The sequence below is a fragment of the Falco peregrinus genome, chromosome 1 (assembly GCF_023634155.1).
Source record: "Falco peregrinus isolate bFalPer1 chromosome 1, bFalPer1.pri, whole genome shotgun sequence".
Taxonomy (NCBI): domain Eukaryota; kingdom Metazoa; phylum Chordata; class Aves; order Falconiformes; family Falconidae; genus Falco; species Falco peregrinus.
The window spans coordinates 35,723,909-35,746,594 of record NC_073721.1 but is presented as its reverse complement, the minus strand read 5'-3'; the positions used below and the strand labels follow the sequence as shown (position 1 = coordinate 35,746,594).

Here is a 22,686-nt window from a genome sequence, read left to right as displayed (position 1 = left end):
GAGACATGCATATTTTCTGGCCAGAGTACCATAAAATTCCTATTAACTACTGCTTGTCTCAGCCGGGTACTCTCAGAAACATTGTATACACAATTTTCCTCTCACTCTTAATATTGAGATATCATGACTGTCAGTAATCAAGATCCACGATCACAGGATATTTTGTTCTGGAAAAAGCTATGTTTTTCTGTGGATATAGCTTAATTCTGAAGTCTGGTATCTTAGGGACATGCATGTTAATAAGAATAAAGAAGTTAAAATGAGTATTTCCCTAGGTTCCCATGGGAACACAACACTTCTCTTCCAGATCTGAATAGTTTCAAGATACTGGGTTAAATAAACACTTATTAAAACACATCTAAAAAAGCTATTCCTACATTTTTCAGTGGCTTCCTGGTTACTATCCATCGGGACTAATGGCTTAAGGGGAAGACACCCATTAAAGCACAGGAGTAGATAGGAAAGAGCATGCAAGTGAGGCCAAACACCTAGGAAAGACACCGGGAAAATAGCCAGAGTCGTCCGAATGTTTGAAAAGATAGCTCAACTGTTCAGGGCTGCAACGGGGCGGACACTCATCGGTTGTCATAAAACATGCTGTTATTGTGTAATTTGTTCATGGCTTTACGCACTCTTTACACAGTGTCTTCTAAGAACACCTATCTGCTGTCTGCCAAAGCTCCGCGTGCTCTCTGGCCATTTACAACCACAACCAACACACTTGCTACCCAACTTGCAAGTGAAACAGCTTCTGTAGTTCAGTACAAGTTATGTGGGGAGAAGTCTGTCATTAATTTGAGATAAACAAGTTCTGCCTATATTTCTGAAGGTGACAGCACGTAGTGTTGGGGAAGACCACAGGAAACCCAGGGGGAAAAAACCAGTGTAGCTAGAACTGGTGAAAGTCTCTCTGCTTGCTACAGACAAATAAAATCATTGAGGCAAGTTGTGTTCGTAATTGAAAGGTATCTCCAGTCTTCAGAAACACTATCTACATACCTTATGCAGACTCCTGTACCTGTACAACTGCATTTTCTCTCCCTATGCCTTCCATATGCATTAAGATTTGCAGCCTAAACCAGAACTTAGCTGATGTCTACAGGATGCTTTTTTCTGATTGCCATTACATTTCTCTCAAGTGACTGGACTATGGAACAGGCCCTGTCTACTCAGAGTCACAGATCTGTTAATAATTACAGCAGACCAGTTGCAAGCTAACCTAAAGGCTGATGAAAATATAATTCTCCTTTTGAATTTAAAAAAAATCAGAGGGTCTTACATGGAATAGCAAGAAAGCCATGGTGAGCATTAAACAAACAGGTGAGATAAAAAATGTGCAAGACAGTTATAACACTGTATACAAATGTACCTGATAAATAGAAAGATTTCTCGGTTGCACTAATATTTAAAGAAATAAATCCCTGTAGATGAAACAAGTATACTAATAGAATTATATCTACTGGGGTAATTTCAAAAGACAGAAAGACAAATAAAATGAGAACTTAATCTAGAAAACCACTGGGATAACATAAATTAGGTTCTTGGAAAAACACAGATTTAGACAATCAGAGAAGCTGTGTTTCAATCAAAGTCTTTGATCATTCACGATAAGTACACTGGAAAATGAAATTTTCCGCTTTATTTCATTTCTTTAGGAAATAATCTTTCTTCTCTGTTTCTATCCACAGTATCAAAAAATCCACCCTGAAAAGAAACAACTAAAATCTCCCACTGTCATCTTACTGAACACAACTCTTTTCTCTCATCTCTGAAATCAAAATTTCTTACAATGGTTACTTCATCCACATAGTACATTAAATATGCTGTTGCTACAGTGCTCTGACTTGCTTGTGATGTTTTCAACATTGCCCTTAATTTCTTTATAAGAATATACAAAAGAAAACTGCCTGTTTACTGAACAATAAACCACAAATTCTATCCTCCCTCTACAGAAAAGCTTCATTAATCTTGCATAGACTTCAGTTTCTTACTGTACAGAAAACAAAAAAACCCTATAGATGTCTGGAAAGGTATCCTGCACTGAGAAACTTCAAGATATTTATTTTGTTTCTTAGATTGAAACCAAGGTTGGAACTTGATCATTTCACATAATACCTTTTGTGTAAGGTACAGAAACATAAAGTGCAGAATGTGGAGATTCAAGTCAAGTTGGGAATAAAACAACTTATTTTAAGCAACAGAGGTAATAAGCTATCAAAATAACTTACCGTAGAAAGCAGCAAGTCCACAGTAGAAAGATTCACCCAGTCATTAAATCAAATTTTCATGTCTCCCTCTAAAACATACAACCTAATAAAAGCACAAACTCTTAGCTTTACAGCATTCAGTCATTCAGAGTAAAAGTCAAGCCCCTGTACTCCAGAACTAAATCCCAAAGGTGTAGGAATCGTACAAAGCCATAGCAGGCCACTTGGCCAGCAGCAGCATAAAACTGCAACAGCAGCCAGTTCATTCCTCTTCGGTGACATTTCAGTGACAATTTCAAAAGCAGGACTCTCTCTTCAGGTATCACGCACGTGTTTAAACTAGTCATGTTGCTCATCATAAGAGGAAAACAGACACACTACTAATTTGTATGGGGATACACAGGGAAGCCCTTTTAGGGTGGTCCATTACATGCATGGAAACAAACTAGGGCACTTTTTTAGCATTCTCAAACCACTGTCTTTTAGTCATTTTGAAAATCCCTAGGGAAGCACTCACAAGAAATAATCAGTGTAATCAAATTCTGTTGACTACGTGAACTGTGGAACAGGCCCTCACTGCCCCAGTGAATTAAAATGGCTTCAGCGAGGATCCTTGACAGTGGATCCCTCTTTTGTCCTTACAACTAGTCAGGGCCAAATCAGTCAAAGCCCAGAAGTACATCAGCCTTCTACCCAATCCACGGGACACAGCTCAAGCAATACACAGATGACAAAAGTAAACTCCATAAGCCCTGTGAAGGGCATAACAGTTTACTTTAAATGATGGATGGTCACCGACAGGGACACTACCAGAATAAGATAAGTAAACCTGCAATGATGCCTGCAGTCTTCAGAGTGCTTATTATCAAACAGTTATCTTCGTGGATCGTTTATACCTAAAACTATTCACTTCGACTGGAATTTCAGGCTGAATGTAAAATATTAGCATCTACATTTAATGCACTCTGGATAACATTTCACTGAAAGAACAACCTGCATAGGAAAAACTACAGTAAAATGGACATATGCTGAAATGGATTTCAAGAAAGCAAATTGCCACATTCTTGTATCCTTCAAGCTATGCCAGTCTTGTCACCATGGTGTTTCAGTATTTGATTATCAGCCATAAAGCACATTTATCAAACCTTAATGTTTGTAACTTTTTATTGAGGAATCAGCAACGGCAGCTATATTGCACCCTACAAGTTCTTTAAAAGTTTATGAAGATTTGACATCAGTGGCAGATCCATTCATGGTGTGCAGAAAGGAAAATACACAGATCGGGAAACAGCAAGTGCTGGACATTTTCAGTGCATGTTCTAACCCCGAAAACAAAAGAACCATTTTTCTTGCACTGCCATTTGTCACTTTTCCCGTACAGACTTATAGATTTACACAGGAGGCAAGACAATCCCAATCCAATCTTAAAATGTCTCAATCATTCAGTCTTTTTCCTTGACCCAACTTATCACTTATCTTCACAGCTCACAGCAGTTTCACCAGGATGCTCTGTCTTCAATTTTTTATGAGATGGCTCTCCTGGGAGAAGAGACGTGCAGTGCTCTAAGGATCGTGCAATTTCATCAATTGTCCATTTGTCTTCATAAAGGGCATGCTCCTCTAGCGTAAATGGTCCATGTTTGGTTCGGGTCAGCTCTTGCATAGTGGCACAGGTAGAAAGTTCTACAGTAAAGAAGAAAACAGGATTTAGAAAAAAAATGCATGGTCAAGTTTAACTATTTGCAACTCACTTTAAACGTATTTTTGATGTAGCCTTCTAGGTTATTCTGCTTTGCTTGAGAAGGAAGCTCATGAAGATTAATCTCTCATTTATATTTTCTTAAATTTGAGCCAAGGAATTCCTTTGATTTCAACAGAACTCCAATTGTAGTAAAGAGTTCAAAATGTGACAGAAAGTTGTCAAAAGGTTTTCCAGATTTAATTTGGAATGAAAAGAGAGGATATAATGACACAGGATGTAAATAGAACACGCTGTGCTCACAAGTGACTTAGAAGACCGTGTACTATTTTTCCACAGAATTTGAGGCCACGGCACTTCTTGCCTTCAAGGAGGATTTTTGCCATTTTTATCCTGTGCTGCCTGTCAAGATAATATAAACTAAGATAAGGAAAAATAAAAAATGTAAATAAATGCTCTGTTACGTTAAATAAATACCAGTAGGAAGGACAGAATTACATAATGAGGGGCTGCAAAACATAACAGCAACCAGAGTTGACCTGTAAGCACACAGGTATACTAAAATATTCTCTCCCATCCTTTCTGATGCAGGAAGATTTTTATTGCATTTTAAATTTTTGAAAAGACACCAGCTGAGGACAGACTTTACCTTAGTTTGTCATTAAAGGACTAAACGTTAAGTTCGTATGCTCAGAAGGCAGTAACAGAAAGAGAATCTTTGACTTGCCTAAAGCACAAATAGCAACATTGAAATTCATAGTTATCCCACATCACCTGCTTTCTTGATCTGCAAACGTATAATTTAAAAAAAAAAATTTGAAATGGATTATCTGTTCTCCATCATGCAGTTTGATAGATACAGAGTGCAAGACAAATAACCCTGTGGGAAAGCAAAACCATTCACAGTTCAGGTAAAGGAGAAAGAAAACACTAGAAAAATCATCACAAATGTAGAAGTCTTTCCAGCAGATAGGGTCTATTATGTGCATGGTAATGTTTTGTGCAATCTGTTTTCAAAATGTGATGAATAATGTTTAAAAAGACAGTATCTTTCTTCTTCTTCTCATCCTTAATCTGAGTTAGTTTTAACATACGGAGGAGGGAATAAAAAATTCCCAACTTGTCTTCTATTACCTTGCTCGGTGCTATTACTTGCACCATTTTTATACCCCAGCCCCCAAGATTCTCTGGCAATTTCACTTTCATTACCCCATGTTCCCAAGGAAATACCTTAGTATATAAAACAAGCAATAGCACTACAATTGTGCAAAATAACACATAGGTCTAGCTACTGGAGATACAGAAAATGACAAAATTTTTCCATAAACACATTAATTCCTTAAACTGTAATGGGTTTTTTCATGCCTACCTTTGCCAATGTCACTGACCAGACTCCTGACATAAAAGCCACCACCACATTCGACATCTGGAATGTTAATAGTGACATGGTAAATTGCCAGTGCAATGTGAAATCTACTTTACACAGAAACCATGCCCCCACATAAATGTAAAAATGTGCTAAGCAAACAACCCAGTGATAAAATATTTATAGGATGCAACATCAATTATTCATCCTGTAACATATGTGCGGGTGAGATTGCTAAGCTAGACAGGAGGGAAAGCAGATACAATGGCAACTGAACTAACTCACTAGAAATTAAGTACTTGCTGTGGTATGTTAACAAACGCTTCACTCCTATTCATTTGAAAGGTTTCAGAAGGTTGTTTCTTATTTTTAAGGATGAAAGCAAGTTATTCCAAGTATAGTCTAAACTGACTATCAATGCTTTTAAGATACTGCACACAGACAGCTCCAATAAAATTTTAAAATTCACCTTTAACTTTCCCTGCTCTCTCAGCTCTTCTCTTCTCCCCGTGCCAGTGATCAGCTGCTAGTCACCCAACCATCAAGGAAGGGCTGAGGCAACACAGCACTGAGCTTTGTCACTCATACCGGCTCATCATATAACATCTGGTCCACTCGAGGACTCTGGGTCAACTAGGCAGCTGATCAACGCAATTATCTTGACCTTATAGTAGCATCAAAGGTTTACAACAGTCTTTTTTTGGTTTATTTATCAATATGAATCTTAATGTACTACCCAAGTTCCTTCACGCGTGACGGAAGTAAGGATAAGATTCTGCCTCCTCAACTGAGAACGAGGCCTGACAGTAACTGATACTGGTCCTTGTTGCGCCCTGGGAGAGATGCCAGCAGGCCTGGGCATCGGCATAAAAGAATGGGCAAAGTGAAATAAGCAGACCTGAGAAAGGAGGAGTGAGCTGGAGGTTGCAAAATCATGGACAGATGCAAATAATCCCCTGACCAGCCTCTCAGAATTTTCCCTCACAGAAAGATTACATATAATCAGCTTAACTTAAACCCAAAATACAGTGCTTTTACTGTGAAGTGAAAGTCTCTACACGTGGACTCACACCAAAACAAGTAGCTGAGGGAAATGAAACCCATTTCACTATCTTAGTCCCACTCTGAGTGCAAATAAACACTAACAAGCTGGGAGCATCACTCTATGTAATAATCTTTGGCCTTTACCCAGTGTGAACAGCGGTGGCTGGAACTGTTGGAGAGAGAGGCTGTACACTCTCACTGGCCGAGCAGGCTTTGCTTCAACTGCTTCTCCTCTCTTCATTAGAGTTGATAGCCTTTCTCCATCCTTCTTCAGAGCAGAATAGCTGATCAGACCAAACACGAAAACATGTGTCATATGATTGTAATAGAACAAGCTTCCCATTCTCCAGATCCTGTTAATATTGTACTACACTAGCATACATTTTACCCTTCTAATCCTCTCTAAGCGCTCACAAAAAAATAACAAACTAGCAAGTGCTTCTGAAATCTCTTCAACACAGAATCATCTAATTCACCAGTAGCTACATAAACCATAAACAAGAGATGGCCCTGTATTTATCTCTTGCTGTACACATTTAAAAGTGTTTCATACCTTAATTTTTAGTGTATGAAAACAAAGGATTCCTGCAATGGGTATAACACTTGCAGCTGCCTCTAACCTACTCTCTCAGAAGTCTGCCAGGCGTACTCTGTTTCAGTGTTATGCTGAGCTGAGCATTAGGAGCCGCCCAGGCAACTCCTGTAATTCTGCCTCACACCTTTGCTTGTCTCACACCAGGGTCTTCTCTGAACATCAACTGCTAAGTTATGGAGCCTTGTTCTAGGGTGTTTAGGGGATCACTACAGAACAAAAAAAAAAAATTAACTGATTACATGAAACTTTATCCAAAGATCCACCTTTGGTCTTGCAGAAAGATGACCATAGAAAAAAAAAGAAGATCTTGCTCAAATGAGCAGAGGGTAATCTGAAACAGGTCAGATGAAGCAGAACACCTACTGAATTACTGACCTTACAGCAACATTCTGGAACCACAGTAAGTGACCCATTGCAAATGCAAAGGAAAGCATGTTAGCTTAAATCACCATTAAAGCCATCTGTCACAAGCTAAGCACTTGCACATTGCCAGCTACTATGGCTCACCTGACAAGAAGAAATTTGCTAAGCTACAGAAGCTCTGTCACTAATCACTCATTCATATTCTAAGTTCTGAGAAAACTTACTCAAAGTCATTTAAGGCACTTCCACACAGATGTCAGTAAGCCTCCCCTTACCCTACAACTAAAATTAAAGACTCAGAGCTTTGCTTTCTAGTTGGAAGAGAGGACAGAAGCCATCAAGCCCTGCAAAGCTGTTTAAGACTGCTTCGCTATTTTACCAAAAACCCCCACAGACTCCGTGTCACCATTTGTGCTTGATGTTCAAATGAGCATGAGCTGCAGTTGCAAATGTTAGAACTCCTAAGACTGCCTTGCCTCTATCCTCTTGCCAAAATGTGTCCTCTTATTTCTGAGAGAACTGACTTCTGTTGGCAAATCCCGACAGCTGAACGCAACTGCCAGGAGTGTCGGAATATTGTGGAACTTACAGTGGAGGAACCTGCATTATGTCCCCTGTGAACTTTTGCAGCACATTTTCAAGATCTCCTTTTGTTATCTGGTCTGTAGAAAGAAAATAGTATGTTAGTGTTGGTTATTTACATGGCACTAATGGCATCAATCATGTTCTGCAAACAGATACAAAGCAGAGTTCCCTCTCATCTGAATTTAGATTGGGTGAAAAACACCAAAGAGAAGATATAAAAAACAGAATGTAGGTAGGAGTGTGAATTACCACAAAAAGAGTGGAACAAACTGTCCAAGGTGATTAAGACAGTCTGGACACTTTCAGAAGGGCAGAAATCCCCATATACACAGTTTTCTTTTCCAATCCCTCTGTCTTGGGACTGCAAATTCATTTATCTTGGGAATCATAAAAAAAAAACCATAAAAATTCTCCTATTCTGATTTTTGTTAAAGGACCAAACCAATAAAATGCTTATCGAACCTTGGCAACTTCTCTTTAAAAGTATTTAACTGCGGGGAAAAATAAAACAGATTATTAGAGGAAAAAAAGCATTGTGGGGTTTTTTTCTAGTGAAGAAAAAGACTGCATCTGGAACAACAAATCAAATTTCCGTATCAAACAACTAACCTGCAAATGCACACCAGGGTATTGTTATATATTAAGTAAGGCAATTTTACTGAAGAAATCCTGTAAAAGAAAGATAGCTGCTTTAGGCAATCTACTCTTTTAAGAGTACACATACATACACATCTGTCCCACTTTTATTATAAGGCTATAACCTAAGTAGCTGATTGCATTGGTCCTTTGAAATACTATTCAATAGAGATGACATTCATCCCTAGTTTGTTTAGAGAATACAAACATAAGGTCTGTAATCACAATGCACTTCAGTGCATTTCTACTGTCTAGGACTTGACTAGTCCTGCTTCTCCTATGTTATATTCAATTAGCATCACCCTGCTAAGCAACTTTGAACATAAACCAAGCAAATTTATTTACTGAGACTTCATTAGGTTTTGGAACAGACCTTTACTTGCAAACCTTACAAAACAGATGTACTTCATGCTGTAAGTAAAAACCAGATTCCTTTCCCAGCACCTTTGGAAGATGGCAATGTGGTGCCTCACTTTTGCAAAGCACAAAGGCCTCAGCAGCTGTCTCAAGAAGTGTCATTAAAAGCAAGGTTGCAAGGCAAAAAAGTCAGTCAGGGATGCTGAGAGAGACCAACGTACATCCAAATACAGGGTAGGAACAACAAAATCAATTGTATACTAAGTCTGGATCTTCTTCTGAAGAGCTTCTTACATGGCTATTTCAATCTTCCGTTTGTATTATCCTAGTTTAGCAATGTATCACAACAAAACTACATGGCAGAAATTTAGCACGACCTAGCTCTATGCCAGTGATCTTGTCAGCCTTCTTGTGAACCCCAGGTTGCTTCAGGCTAGAATTCAGTATTTGAGATCTAAGCATAAGTGTCACTTGGGGTTCTCCTTCAATTTTCATCCAGTGAACTGCATTCATAGCTAGGGCATTTAATGAGACACCCAAGTTCAGTTCCCGCTCTGATCTCATATTCCCGATTGAGAGGTTACATCTAGCCTCTGAGGAAATCACTCATGCTACAGGCAATCTCTACCTCAGGGAAAAAAAAAAATAAATTCCCCATGTGAGGAATGACGCATTAAGCCATTAACAAACAAAGTTGTGTGGTATGTTATCAAAGTAAATATTTACAGATGAGTTTGCTAAGATCTAGAATAATTCTGCGATACACTGTGGCACGATCTCTGAAAACCTAAACCCACATGCTTTTCTATTTATTTTTTTTCAGCATGCACTCCCTTGGTGTTAATGGACTGTATTGGATTCTCACCCTCTTCTAGAACAACACACAAGCTGGTGGAGCTTTCACCCAGCTCTCAGTCATAAAGAATGCTATATTAATCTCATTGCAAACAGTTTTACTATGTCTAAACTGTGTATTTGTCCCAGACATCAGTTTGGACCCATGTCTCTACAGGGCTCTGTGAATCAGCTCCTTCACCACCTTTCAGCTCCCACAGTCATTACATCCACAGCATAGGCAGGGGGGAATGCAGTCCTGCTGTCCAAGAAAACCGTTTCCCTTCAGGCCGTTGGCCCATGTGTCTCCCCCACTCAGCTAGGGACTTAGGGTTTAGCATGTCAACAGCTTGTCTGGTCAGCAAGTTTAGGCAGCATTTACACTCAACTCCCCATCAAGCATGAAATGCGAACACACCCGTAGAGGCCAATTAGTGCAAACAGTCCCAAAACTTTCTCCATTTGACTTCTCCACTCCCTGAGAATAAGGGATTGAGACACTTTTCTGCAGGACACATCCATCACTGCCCTTGCTACCAAGAGTTTGCATCCTCACTGCATATACCAAATATCCTCATCTGCTGTATTGCAGACCATGAGTTGTTGCTAGAAGCTGGACTCAAACTGCAGCTCTGTGTCCTTCCACAGAGGGGTATGGAGGCTGCCACCCTGTTTAGCAATGATTTCAGCGAGGATTGTCGAGGTTTGGCCCACAGGGTAATTGCATCCAGTCCACAGGAATAATGGAAAGCCTTAGCTTAGAACAAAATGATTGTGCCTGCTCTGCAAATACACTACTTGGAATACATTCAACACTGTTTTCTAAATTCCCTCCCAAGCCATTGGACTGACAGTGTGGTTATATGACTTCTGCACAGGCTATGCATCTTCCAGTGGACCATTCCCTATGATTCCATCAGCATCCCAAAGTACCCAAAACTTCTGGTCTCCAGTGCTTCTAAAAACATTTAGTATAAGCCTACTGGCTTCTAAAATAAGAATTTTAAAGAACTTCTGTGCTTCTGATCACTGGTGACTGCTGATCGAGTTTCCTGCTATCATAATAAAGGAAGTTAAATGAAATTACCAAACCAAAAGGTGCCACTTGTGCCACAACCTCAAAAAGCCTCCACTGAAAGGTGATACTGCCCTGCGCTTGTTAACAAAGTACACCAAAACAGAACACAAGGATTATCCATGACAGTCCAACACAACTACTGCAGATGACCTTGACTCAAACTGGCCCAGCATAAATTACTTGCGAACAGACAAGCAGACTGCTGAAAGGACTACTTTTTTTCTAAATTATTCAAGTAGCTCTATTAAACATGTATTTCAGCATAATCAACACAGACCTTCAGAAAATCCCTGAGAATTTTGTTGTCCATGTCTGGACACAGTCTGTAGGCAGCTGGAAGGAAATGTGTTTCAGAATGCACATTCCTGTGCATAGTTACAAACGTTAAAAAAAAAATGCTACAAACATTAATGTGCTCAAAAGAGCGTCAAAGGAATGCTAAACACTACCGGCCCCTCAAGTCAGCATCTGACAGCCTGGGAGCAGTACGAGACCATAACCTAATTTCATGCGGAAATGCAAACTTGTTGTCTGGCAAGAAACCAAAAACTGTGAGAAGTTCAGGGGGGGTTAACCCCAACGAGCTCTCTTCAGCACATCCTTTCATTGTCACTAACTGTAATACACAACAGTTTGCTTTCCAAATTGCTGTCTAGGGACACTTTGAGGACTGAAACGTAACATTTTCTTATAGTTAATATAGCAGACAACTTTCTGCAGGAACTTCCCTCTTGTAGTCCAGTGGAATCACTCAAGAAGAGTTTTATATATCTTGTAAGCTGCTTCAGTACGCTTTCTCTGCACTAAGGCCCAGTCCTGGATGCTGCTGGCACTGCAGGACTGATATTCCCTAGCAGATGCTGTTTCTCCTAGGATGCTTGTAGGTGTTAAAGGATAGCTGAAATTCAGCTCAAATACCTGGTTTGTCTGTTCTTGGAGTACCAGTTAGGGTCAGGGATTAGGGATGGTGGGCCACACAGAGAATTCTGCAGACAACCAAGCTGCTTTGGGGAAGACACTGGAAAAGATGGGAAGTATCTGCTTTATTAGAAAGGGAGGAAGGAAGGAAATGCAAAACACATAGGTAGCACAGAGAAGAAAAAGGAGTATGCACATTTTCTCTTTCTTGTTTCTGAAGAATTCAAATTAACACCAACATGGAAACCAACTGAGACCAATTCCACAATCACTTCTTTCAGCCATAGCTTCAGCAAAAGGAAAGTTTGTCCAGCACCCAAAACCGCACTGCCCTACCCATGCCAATATCGCGCTTTATGAGACCACATGATGAACTGGATCATGCAACTGATCTCAGTTTAAAAAGACAAGCAACTCAAAAAAAGGGGAAATTTTTAATGCAAATGAGTTCCCCAAGCACACAGTCTAACAGAAAGCTCAACGACTGTAACAGAGGAGGTGGTGAAGAGGTGGGAACTACTGTAAGGAGAGCTGCCAGTGAAAGAAGCGCACATGAAAACAACACTATTCTGTCTGCAGTAAACAATACAAAATAAAAAAGCAAAACTAGTGTTTCAAGAAACAGATTTATTTTATTTTTACTTTAATTTTAATAATTGACCATGGGAGTTGCATCTACTTGTTTAGCCTGGAAAAAGGAGGCTCGGGGGGACCTTATTGCTCTCTACAACTACCTGAAAGGAGGCTGTAAACAGGTGGGGGTAGGTCTCTTCCCTCAGGTAACAAGCGATAGGACAAGAGGAAACTGCCTCAAGTTGCCCCAGGGGAGGTTTAGATTGAATATTAGTTAAAATTTCTTCACTGAAAGGGTGGTCCAGCATGGGAACAGGCTGCCCAGGTAAGTGGCAGAATCACCACCCCTGGAAGTGTTTAAAAAACGTATATGTGATGCTTAGGAACACGGTTTAGTGATGGACCTGCCAGTCCTGGGTTAACAGTTGGACCTGATGATCTTAAAGGTCTTTTCCAACCTAAGTGACTCCACGATTCTACTGAAAATGGTAATTCACAGTTTATATAGGAGCGAGTATCTACAATGAATACTACTCAGTCCAGCAGAGCTACAACCTTCCACTTTCTGAGAGGCATACACAAAAAACAAGTGTTGTCTCTAGCCACCATGAAGTGCTGGCCATATTAACACCATGTGGATGCTCAGTTCTTCAAATGCTTAGAGAGAGACTTAGAACTCAATCCTGAAGCAGAAGCAAATGATGCAACATCTCTGAGCAACATCACCTAGTAAATAATACTACTTAGAATGATCCGTCAAGTTAATGTGGACAAGAAACTCATGCTTGCCTGCCTCATGCAGAAAGAAAAACTCAAAAAGAAAGGAGATAGGGGGCGAAAGGTGGAATCCAGGGTGCCTTTTCCATCACGCTATATTAAAAAAATATAATTTACTTCATGTATTTATTACCAGGTACCACAAACAGTGTGGGAGCTGTAGAGTTGCTAAGCAACCAGTTACCTACTGGGTTTTTTGTTGGTTTTGTTTGGTGGTGGGTTTTTTTTCCCCCAGGTTGTGAAAGAACTAATGACAAATACATTTGGTGTGTCTTTGGTTAGTTCTACATTGTTTCTAAGACGCCCTGGGTATTGTGTAATGTCCACTCCAACACAGCCACAACCAGGATTAGTTCTGAAGCCTTAAACTCTGTGTGTTGGAAAAGTTCATCTACTAAAGTTGCTAGGACACAGACTGCAAGCAAGAGCAAGATTTGATAGGTGAATGTATGTAGAAAGTAGCTTACGCCATCATTTTATGCTGAGCGATCTGTAGTTAAAGGGACATCCTAGAGGAAAGATCTAAATATTTTTTTTGTCCACTGGCCTTAACGGTGTTACTAAAAGAGCACTCATGGGAGTATACACTGAAAAATGAAAATTTTACTGGACACAGTATGTCATTTGTCAGCCTGTCAAAGATTTCAAATAACACAGTCCTCCTCAATTCTATTTTCTCCCTCCTAATCTAATGCCTGGTTTATTTTTTTCCAACAGAAATGAACACTGGACATAATTGCATGAAGCTGGTCTGAATTATATGAGCAAAGAAGCTGGAGATGAAACAATCCTAGTTTGATTTCACATTTAAACTTAGTTCTCAGACCCCCAAACATCTTTTCCACTTTTCTATGATAGAGACCATTTATGCCTGCAAATTACATCAAGTATATAGATACATTTATGCTTACCATAAGGTTTTTCTTCAGTTACTTTTCCTGTAGCATCTAACGTATCAGTAGCTTTGCCCAATAGTCCAATAGCAGTGTATTTCTGAGAAGGAAAAAGAAAGATTAGTGAGTCAGGTCTTCAAGGTTGTTTCTTTTTTTTCATTTTTTGTTTTTAAATAAAGACTGTGAGTACCAAGTACTTCAAATCAGGACAGGAAGAACACTATCTGTATAGTCAATCCATCAACTTTGGGTAAGCAGCACTGAAGATGAAAAGACATCGAACTAAACAGAAAGTAAATCCTGCATTACGTGTGCTTATGATTTCAGTTTTAGAAACCCCCGGAAAAAGCAAAATGGACTCTAACTAATCTTTACTATAAATACATCAATACCAAAGTGTCTGTGGGGTGTCATACATCACTGTCAAAGCAAGGCACATACAGTACCTTTCACACCCAATTTTTCAGTTCCTTCATAATTAAAAAAAAAAGACACAAAGTCCTTTACTTATGAAAGTAAAACACTCACTTTCAAGGCAAAGCATTGCAACAGTTCTGCCACAAAATGGAGTGACACGCAACGGCCTAAATCAGGGGTCCTCAAACTACGGGCCAGATACAGCCCCCCAGAGTCCTCAATCCGGCCCCCAGTATTTACAGAACCCCCCGCCCCCCACCCCCGGCGGGGGTTGGGGGGGGAACCAAGCAGCCGCAGATGACTGCCTGCCACTGCATCCGCATGCCGGCCCCCTGGTTAAAAAGTTTGAGGACCCCTGGCCTAAAGCTAGGGTTTTGGACATCTGGAATTCAGTAAGGACCTTGTGACCAGCACAAGGAGTGCAAGGCCACTGAGCGACATCTCTGCTCATCATGGCTTCTCTGAGTATTTCTGTTTCAGGTTTTTTCTCTAAATTGTTCAGTGTATGTGTCTGTAGCTTGCAGGAAGGAATTAACCTGTTCCCAGGCCAGTAGCTCTTGTCCTTACTGCACTTCACCTGGTGTACTTCCATCCTAAATACTGCCAGGCTGCGGGTACAGGGCAGAACCTGCTGAAGCTGACAGGCTTCCCATGAACCAGCTGCCCCACGTCTTTTCACAAGGCTGCCAACACATGAGGACTCATGCTGTAACATGTGTTTGGGTCAAGTTTGGAGATACCTTCAGGTATTAAAATCTGTTGTTTGACCCACTATCCTATTCCATTCCATTTCTCTCAGCCATATGCTAAATCCAGGGGCCTTCAAAGTAAAGCATTTACATAGCCTGGTAGACAAAAATCAAGGTGTTTCACAAGCCTAATTCCCAGTAAGGTTTCGATGAACTTACTCCCAGCTGAGCTAATATAAATTTGAACCAAGTTGTAAATGGATGTGTATTTTAGAAGCTGGTTGACCAAATTCTACTGGAACACATCCAAACAGGCACAAGCATTAACATTTTACTCTTTGATGCAATGCATCCTTTTTCATGTCCTTGCAAAGTACAAACAAGCTCAAGTAATAGTAGTGTAGGCATATAAATCACACCCACAAAATGGGACTACAAAGACATGCCTTGATTTTGTTCCATGTGACAACCTGCCACTTCAATGTTACTTCTTCAAGCAACTGCCATGAAATGGAAGCAGCAGGAATAGTCAGACAAAAGACAACGGAGTGCAGACTTCATAATAAAAATAACTGTATTCTTTGCTTACCGCATCTACTGGTTTTAGCTGGGACAGAGTTAATTTTTTCATAAGAGCTAGTACGGGGCTATGCTTTCGATTTGTGCTGGAAAAAGTGTTGATAACACAATGGTGCTCTCCTTACTGCTGAGCCAACACCTTTTCTCTCTTCACCCCACCCCACAAGTGAGTAGCCTGGGGGGCACAAAAAGTTGAGAGGGGACAGAGCCAGGACAGCTGACCCCAACTGACCAAAGGGATATCCCATACCATATGACTTCATGCTCAGCATATAAAGCTGGGGGAAGAAGGAGGGGACATTCGGAGTGATGGCATTTGTCTTCCCAAATAACTGCTCAAGCATGATGGAGCCCTGCCTTCCTGGTGAGGGCTGAGCACCTGCCTGTCCATGGGAAGTGGGGAAGGAATTCCTTGTTTTGCTTTGCTTGCACACATGGCTTTTGCTTTACCTATTAAACCATCTTTATCTCAACCCTTGAGTTTTACCTTTTTCCAATTCTCTACCCCATCCCACTGTGGGGGAATGAGCAAATGGCTGTGTCGTGTTTAGCTTCCTGCTGGGTAAAACCTCAACATTTCATTAAGGCTACTTTTTTCCTAAATACTGCAGATGTCTGAATCCCCTGATAACTCTGCAAAATTAGGCATTTGAAATTCAAATTCTTGAAGTTTACATACTTTAGGAATGCATGGAAAAAATGAAAGGAAGAATGGATGAAGGCTGCTCCACAACAAACATTTAAATAAACTTTAAAGTATGTTATCTGCTTTTAGGACCACAAAACTGCCTACTTTCTGAGACATTTAATGATCTAGTTCTTAACATTTAATAGCATAGCTAGGAAGAGACACTACTCAGCAGCTATTCTAGAGGTTAATAAAAACATGTGAACAGATCTTCATAATCCTAGCATGATGAATGATCTTAGCAGTTCAGTAAAACTCTGAATCTGAAAGTTGGAAACCTCACATACTGTCTTCAGATGTTTCCAAACCAACGTACTTACACTACTTGAGTCTGAATTACTCTCTTCCTCTTAATTCTGGTTTTGTCTAATTTGGCTATCTCGCTTCAGGCTGTCTGTTACAACAACATGTTATATTTGACCTACAAGCAACACAGAGATAATATCAACTGTTTATATGTAAACACAAACTGTATGACCAATACAATCCAAATCTCAACACTTGACTTCCCTTTAATTTCTGCAAAAAGGGCAAAAAACCCATCCCATTTGTAAAAAGATGTTGTGGTTTAATCCTGGCTGGCGACTAAGCCCCACACAGCTACTCACTCACTCCTCCCACAGTGGGATGGGGGAGAGGATCAGAAGAGTAAAAGTGAGAAAACTTGTCAGTTGAGATAAAGACAGTTTCATAGGTAAAGCAAAAGCTATGCATGCCAGCAAAGCAAAGCAAGGAATTCATTCACCATTTCCCGTCAGCAGGCAGGTGTTCAGCCATCTCCAGGAGAGCAGGGCTCCATCACATGTTAACAGTTACTCAGGAAGACAAATGCCATAATGACACATGTCTTGTTCCCCTCCAGCCTCTCACTGGCAGGGCCTGAGAAACTGAAAAGTCTTTGACTTACTTTATAAACACTATCTAGCAACAACCAAAAACATCAGTGCGTTATCAACACTGTTCTCACACCAAACCCAAAACACCAACTACTAAGAAGAAAATTAACTCTATCCCAGCTGAAACCAGGACAAAACAGCATCCTTAAAAATTAGTCACAAATGGCCAGTCCTTACCGATGCCTTTAAAGGTGCACAAAGACTCAAGCCAGCAATGCAATAATCCTCAAAAAAGGCTATAACAGGTCAGAAAATTATGAATTACAGTTGGTTTATGATCAGTCTCTGGAGTGCCCTTGGGCATCTACAATTATATAGCACAATTCTTACTAGCCACTTAATAGGGTTTACTTCCCCTTTGTTAGTGTGCAGGACCTGGAGCTTGTAGAAGATAACATGAGAATGCAGACTTAACTTATTGTTCCTCTTACTTCGCGTCAAAATTCAGCATTAGCTCTCTTTAGACTCTAACTCACACTGCCCTCGGAAGCACCCAATGGATTCTGAGTCATTTAGTAAGTCTTTGGTGACCTTTTCTCACCTGTGTTGGCAATCGTTTATTTCTTCCAGTTTTATGAAGTATATCTAGGGGCATTCTTCCTCAAATGACAAATCACTGCAGGAACACAGACAGCAACTGCTCACAACCACACTGCCTTCAACCCACTCAATGTGAAACAAAAAAAGCAAGGTAGTAGGTGTTACAGGCAGTGGAAAATCCTTCCAAGTGCAGACCGTGACAGAAAACATCCTTGTATCAGCAGCTCGTCAGACAACACTCTGCCAATCAGTAGCCCCTATGTCCTTGCCCCCTACTCATCTCAAAAGACCAGAAGCCAAACCATTTAAAGATTAAAATCAGCATCTATCTCAGCTTTCCTATGGGATTCTACAACATGCAAGTGTAGTGCATTACAAGTTAAGATCAAGCATTCCCAGTCACAACTTGCAAGCAAGTAGCATGCAATAATTCCAACTTCTAATGGTGGTTTGCATGGTCCCAAAACAGAGCCTCACAATTGTACAACAGGGCAACAACCCTGAGGGCATACAGACCTTCCCAAAGCTATCCTGCATTAGGGAATGGCTACTATACCTCTCAGCTGCCTAGAAGACCATTTTCTGGATATTATGGCAACTGAAACAAAAGGCAGCAAAGTGATCAGAAGCCCTCAAGTATAAGCAACTCTTTCATTCATATTAGTGAAGAGACAGCCTTAAGAAGATACTTCACAGTGACAAGCCACTGTACTCTGTCAACGATAATATGAAAACTGTCACACAGACTGGGGGATGCAGTGGATGTGACCTCAACAAGACCAGACAGACAGTGAAGGGCTTTGGCAGTCATACATTTGCTACCATACCCATGACCAGAAAGAAACATGCCATAAAGGCCAGGGCTGGCGAAAGAACAGGATTACAGGAGCCCATAAAAAACAAATTCCAAACCCTCTAATAAATCTGACACATCTTGAGAAAAGGAATTTTGTTTTGGAGTCACAACCACAGGGAACAGCCAAAATTCTCACAGATAGTAAACCATATAATATTTACAATAAAGTTTTAGTAAGAGAATAGCTATCATTTGGCTTTTTTAATTCATACACAATTTCAGAGAAATCTTTCTACTAACGCAGAATGGAAAGTGTATCCATAAAAAGAGAAAGAAAAATGCAAGACTTTACCAGCATACATATTTAACAGTGAAAGGAGGAAGAGGAGGATAAGGAAGAAGAATCCCCTCCTGTCAGAGGGGCTGCACAGCCAGCATAGCTATTAGCTACACAACCCAGCCCGGGGGGGGGGGGGGGGGGGGGGGGGGGGCTCCTGCAGGCTGAAGCCCCTGGGCTGACTGCCAGGCATGTCTGTCCCACTTGTCAGTGCAAATGCCAGACAGACCATGGAACAGAGCTTCTCAGTTCTAACTGTTAATATATCAAAGTTTTATTTGGAAAGATGCCAGAGACTTGAAATCTTAAATTATAACATGTTTCAGAGAAGCAACACTTTGGAAGAGCTAGACAGAAACACAAGTAATTATGAAATAAGGTCACTAGTAGCTGTCAGGAAGATTTTAAGATGGCTTCCACTGCAAGAATATCCCAGGCAAGCAAGCTCTCTGGAAGAGGCAGTTCAGAAGAGTTCATCCAAGGATGACCTATTTTCTAATCACAGCAGCAACTGAACACAGAAGTGTAAAAGGAAAATAAATAAATAAAGGCTACAGTCCCCTGTGCAAGAGACTGAAAGCTGGGAAAGAGAAGCCCTATTCGATAGGAACAGAAAGTCAATTTATGTAAACTGGTGTCTGTGTGTGGCTGACAAGTTTGAGGGAAATAAAACAAAACAAACAAACAAAAAAACCCAAACAAAAAACAAGTGCTTTAGAGAACCTGAAGGAAATCAGAGCAAGCGCAAAGCAGGCAAGCACTGATCAGAATTAGTGTTCCTGTGCCAGACCCATCCAGTCTGCAAGCCTGGTGCGAGCACTTACATTTTTGCAGACTTAGGCCGCTAAGACAGTGAAGAGGCCTTATACTCTCAGTTCTACAGTGACATTCAGTTTGTGTCTAATGATTTCTAAAGCACAACTAAGGTGCTCTGGATTTAATATTTACATAACTTGTATTTGCTGTTTATATAACATTAGCAGCTACCAGTGGTTTCCAGTATGCTAATCATTCACCAAACCAGAGGAGTACATGGGGTAGACAAATAAGCTGGAAAAAAACCCGAGGGTTGCCATAGTTTCAATTATTTTCCAAAACAAAGCACTCTCACTAAGCAGATTCCAATATATTAAAAGCACAGAGCCCTAATCTCTTAAAAGCAGGTTGCACAGAGGCAAAATAAAGACTGCAGGATGAGGGAGGAGGTCCATATTTTACAACAGAGCAAATTCAAAATTATCAAACACCAAACATGTCTTCTTAATACACACAAACATTACAACTTCTCTACCATTCATTTTTTCCCCTAAAAGAAAAAGATGACTTTGTGCTAAGCCTGCACATAATTTTATTTACTGCTAGATGCTGTAATTGTACTGTCATTGCTGAAAAACTATCTGATCTTTACTCTTGGGCTAAACAGGATTTTCTGACCTCTTATGTCAGCTTATTAAAAAAGTTCAAATATACGGGCTGACTAGCTTTTCAATGTGAGGGACTTGAAGCACCTGTGATAGGGTAATCCACAAAAGATACTTTACCTGGAGTTGCGAGAAGCTTTAAGGTAGTAGCTAAAAACTGTTACAAGTTTAAATTTTTGTGTTAAGAGAGAAAGAAAGGGGGTGGGAGGGGGAACAATCCCAACAGGAACACTGGTTCATCCGACATAGCACTGTGGCCACATATCACTTATAAATACAATTCAGGCTCACAATATCCAAGACAGGACGCAGGTTAATGTCCAGAAGTGGCTGCTTGTAGCCCAGTCTCTTCACGTAAACCTTCCTGGCACATGCTCTCTGTGGAAACCTATCCCGCTCACCAGTATGTTCCAGTTTAGCTCTTAAATTACATCTTCAACTTTAGTACCTGTTTCCTCGTTCTGTCTTCTAGGACCTACACCACAGATTATACAAAATAAACAAAGATGACCTTCAGCTCCTATCTGAGAAACAGGTTTAAGGAAATTCATAATTCTCTGCCCAGAACTATAACACAGTCCTTCCAGAGGGGTAAGATTTTATCGGTACATGCAAATTCACAGATAAAACTGAATCCATGAAAGCCTTTAGGTGAATTCAAAGACATTGCTAAGGCCAAGATGCAGTAAAGTCTAAAAGGCGGTGCTAAGAGCACCTCCAAACCACCAGAAAGGAACACTACAGAAAACAATGGAGAATGGCTAGTTTAAATCTGTTAACATTTTTTTAATATGATCTTTATTAAAAAAAAGAAAAAAGCCTTGCCATGCTGCAGTCTTGATTTTATTTTAATGAATGCAAGCAAGAACTGTACGCACACACAACTTTAGAAAGGTCAAGCGGAAAGAAGGAGACACTGACCTCGTGAATGGAAGAACAGAAAAATGACACTAGAGCATGCTCTTAAAGTACTTGGCATTTTTGGAGGAAGGAGCTTCTGCAGCACAATAGGGGCAGTCTCCTCAAGATTTTCACCAGTTTAAAAAAAGTGTGAATATTAATAGAGCATGAAGCTGAGCTATTAATAGATTAGGCCTCTGGAGTGAGCATAAAAGAGACTCGAGCAACACACAGCACGTTAAGCCAGCTTACTAATGGTACCACTGCAGGAAAGTGTTATCTGTACTATTTAACAACTTCTTCCTCTACAACTTTGTTTTGGGGATAATGGGCAGGGCAGGAAGGAGTAGATACTCAAATCAGCGTATGATTTGTTATCAAAAAAGCAGGTTAAAAAATGTATCATGTTTTGCAGTAACAGGTAATTAAAGACGTCCATAGTGTGTAACACGTAAGGGCATGTTTTATCCAACTAACACTTTAACCCTTCCTGATTCCTGCATCCTCCACTGTGCAGGCTTAACATTCCCTCAGTGCATCTTGTTTCATACAGACACCAAGTTTTGATAACAACTTATACACATCCTCAAAACACAACAAAACCAGCATCATTCATGCATTTCCCAGACTTCATTTCATATATGCATTTTCCTTGTGACAAAGTAAGGAAGACAACTATCCTGTTATAAACTGACATTGATTTCTATCTAATACCTGGAGGCGTTCAAGGAACAAGATTTGTTGTCAGTAATGCAAAATAATACACACAGGATAGAAACCAATCCTAAGTTTGCATAAACAGCAATGGGTCTCTGAACCAACCTCCTCTGCTCTGGAGCGATGTCATGGAATTATAACAGAAAGCTCTGGTTCTGCAAAAACTTTCTCAAGTGTCAGTACTGGTTAAAAAAAAAAGCAAACTATTATAGCAGTACTTGGATATAGCTGTTAAAGACTACAGACATAAAGTAGGACAAGTTTTATTAATAGACGTCTTTGCACTGTATTATGCAAACATACAAGGAAGTATTCCTTGAATGTTTGCACAATAATGTAATAAATAGGATGTAAGAGAAATGTCAAGACCTCTCTGTCCTGTATCTGTATTTCAGGAACGTCATACACCTCACCTAAAGCACAAAATGGTAATTCAATGGGTGAAATTAAGCAAACACTACCTGTCAGGAAGAATTCACCTAGCCAGTCTACAAGGGCTGAAACACATTCATCTGCCTGTGGGTTAACATCTCTCATAAAACAATCACTCCATCTCCAATGTGCCAGTCCTGTTCCTCAAGGGAAACCTATAAAACACCTTTCAAAACAAGCCTGGGAACTAAAATTCATAACTCCGCTGGGTTCAGAAAAAAACCATGGGCTCAATAAAGATATTGGATTTATGGCATGCTATAACATTACCTCACACTAACCCCTTCACATGCCACAACATATAATCTACCAGGCTCTTTCTTTCCCCTAGGAGATAACCTTATCATCT

The 22,686-nt window shown here is 40.2% G+C and overlaps 1 protein-coding gene across 1 annotated transcript in view; it reads right to left on the bottom strand.

The window, feature by feature from the left end:
• Positions 1-3,353: 3,353 nt before the first annotated feature.
• The window catches only part of TRUB1 (TruB pseudouridine synthase family member 1), a 30,871-nt gene continuing 11,538 nt past the window's right edge, over positions 3,354-22,686 (bottom strand). Inside the window, 6 exon segments of the mRNA XM_013300635.3 lie at positions 3,354-3,686; positions 3,688-3,890; positions 5,276-5,332; positions 6,461-6,600; positions 7,864-7,936; positions 13,944-14,025. Of these exon segments, the coding sequence (XP_013156089.3) occupies positions 3,642-3,686; positions 3,688-3,890; positions 5,276-5,332; positions 6,461-6,600; positions 7,864-7,936; positions 13,944-14,025 (600 nt within the window). The 3' untranslated portion in view covers positions 3,354-3,641.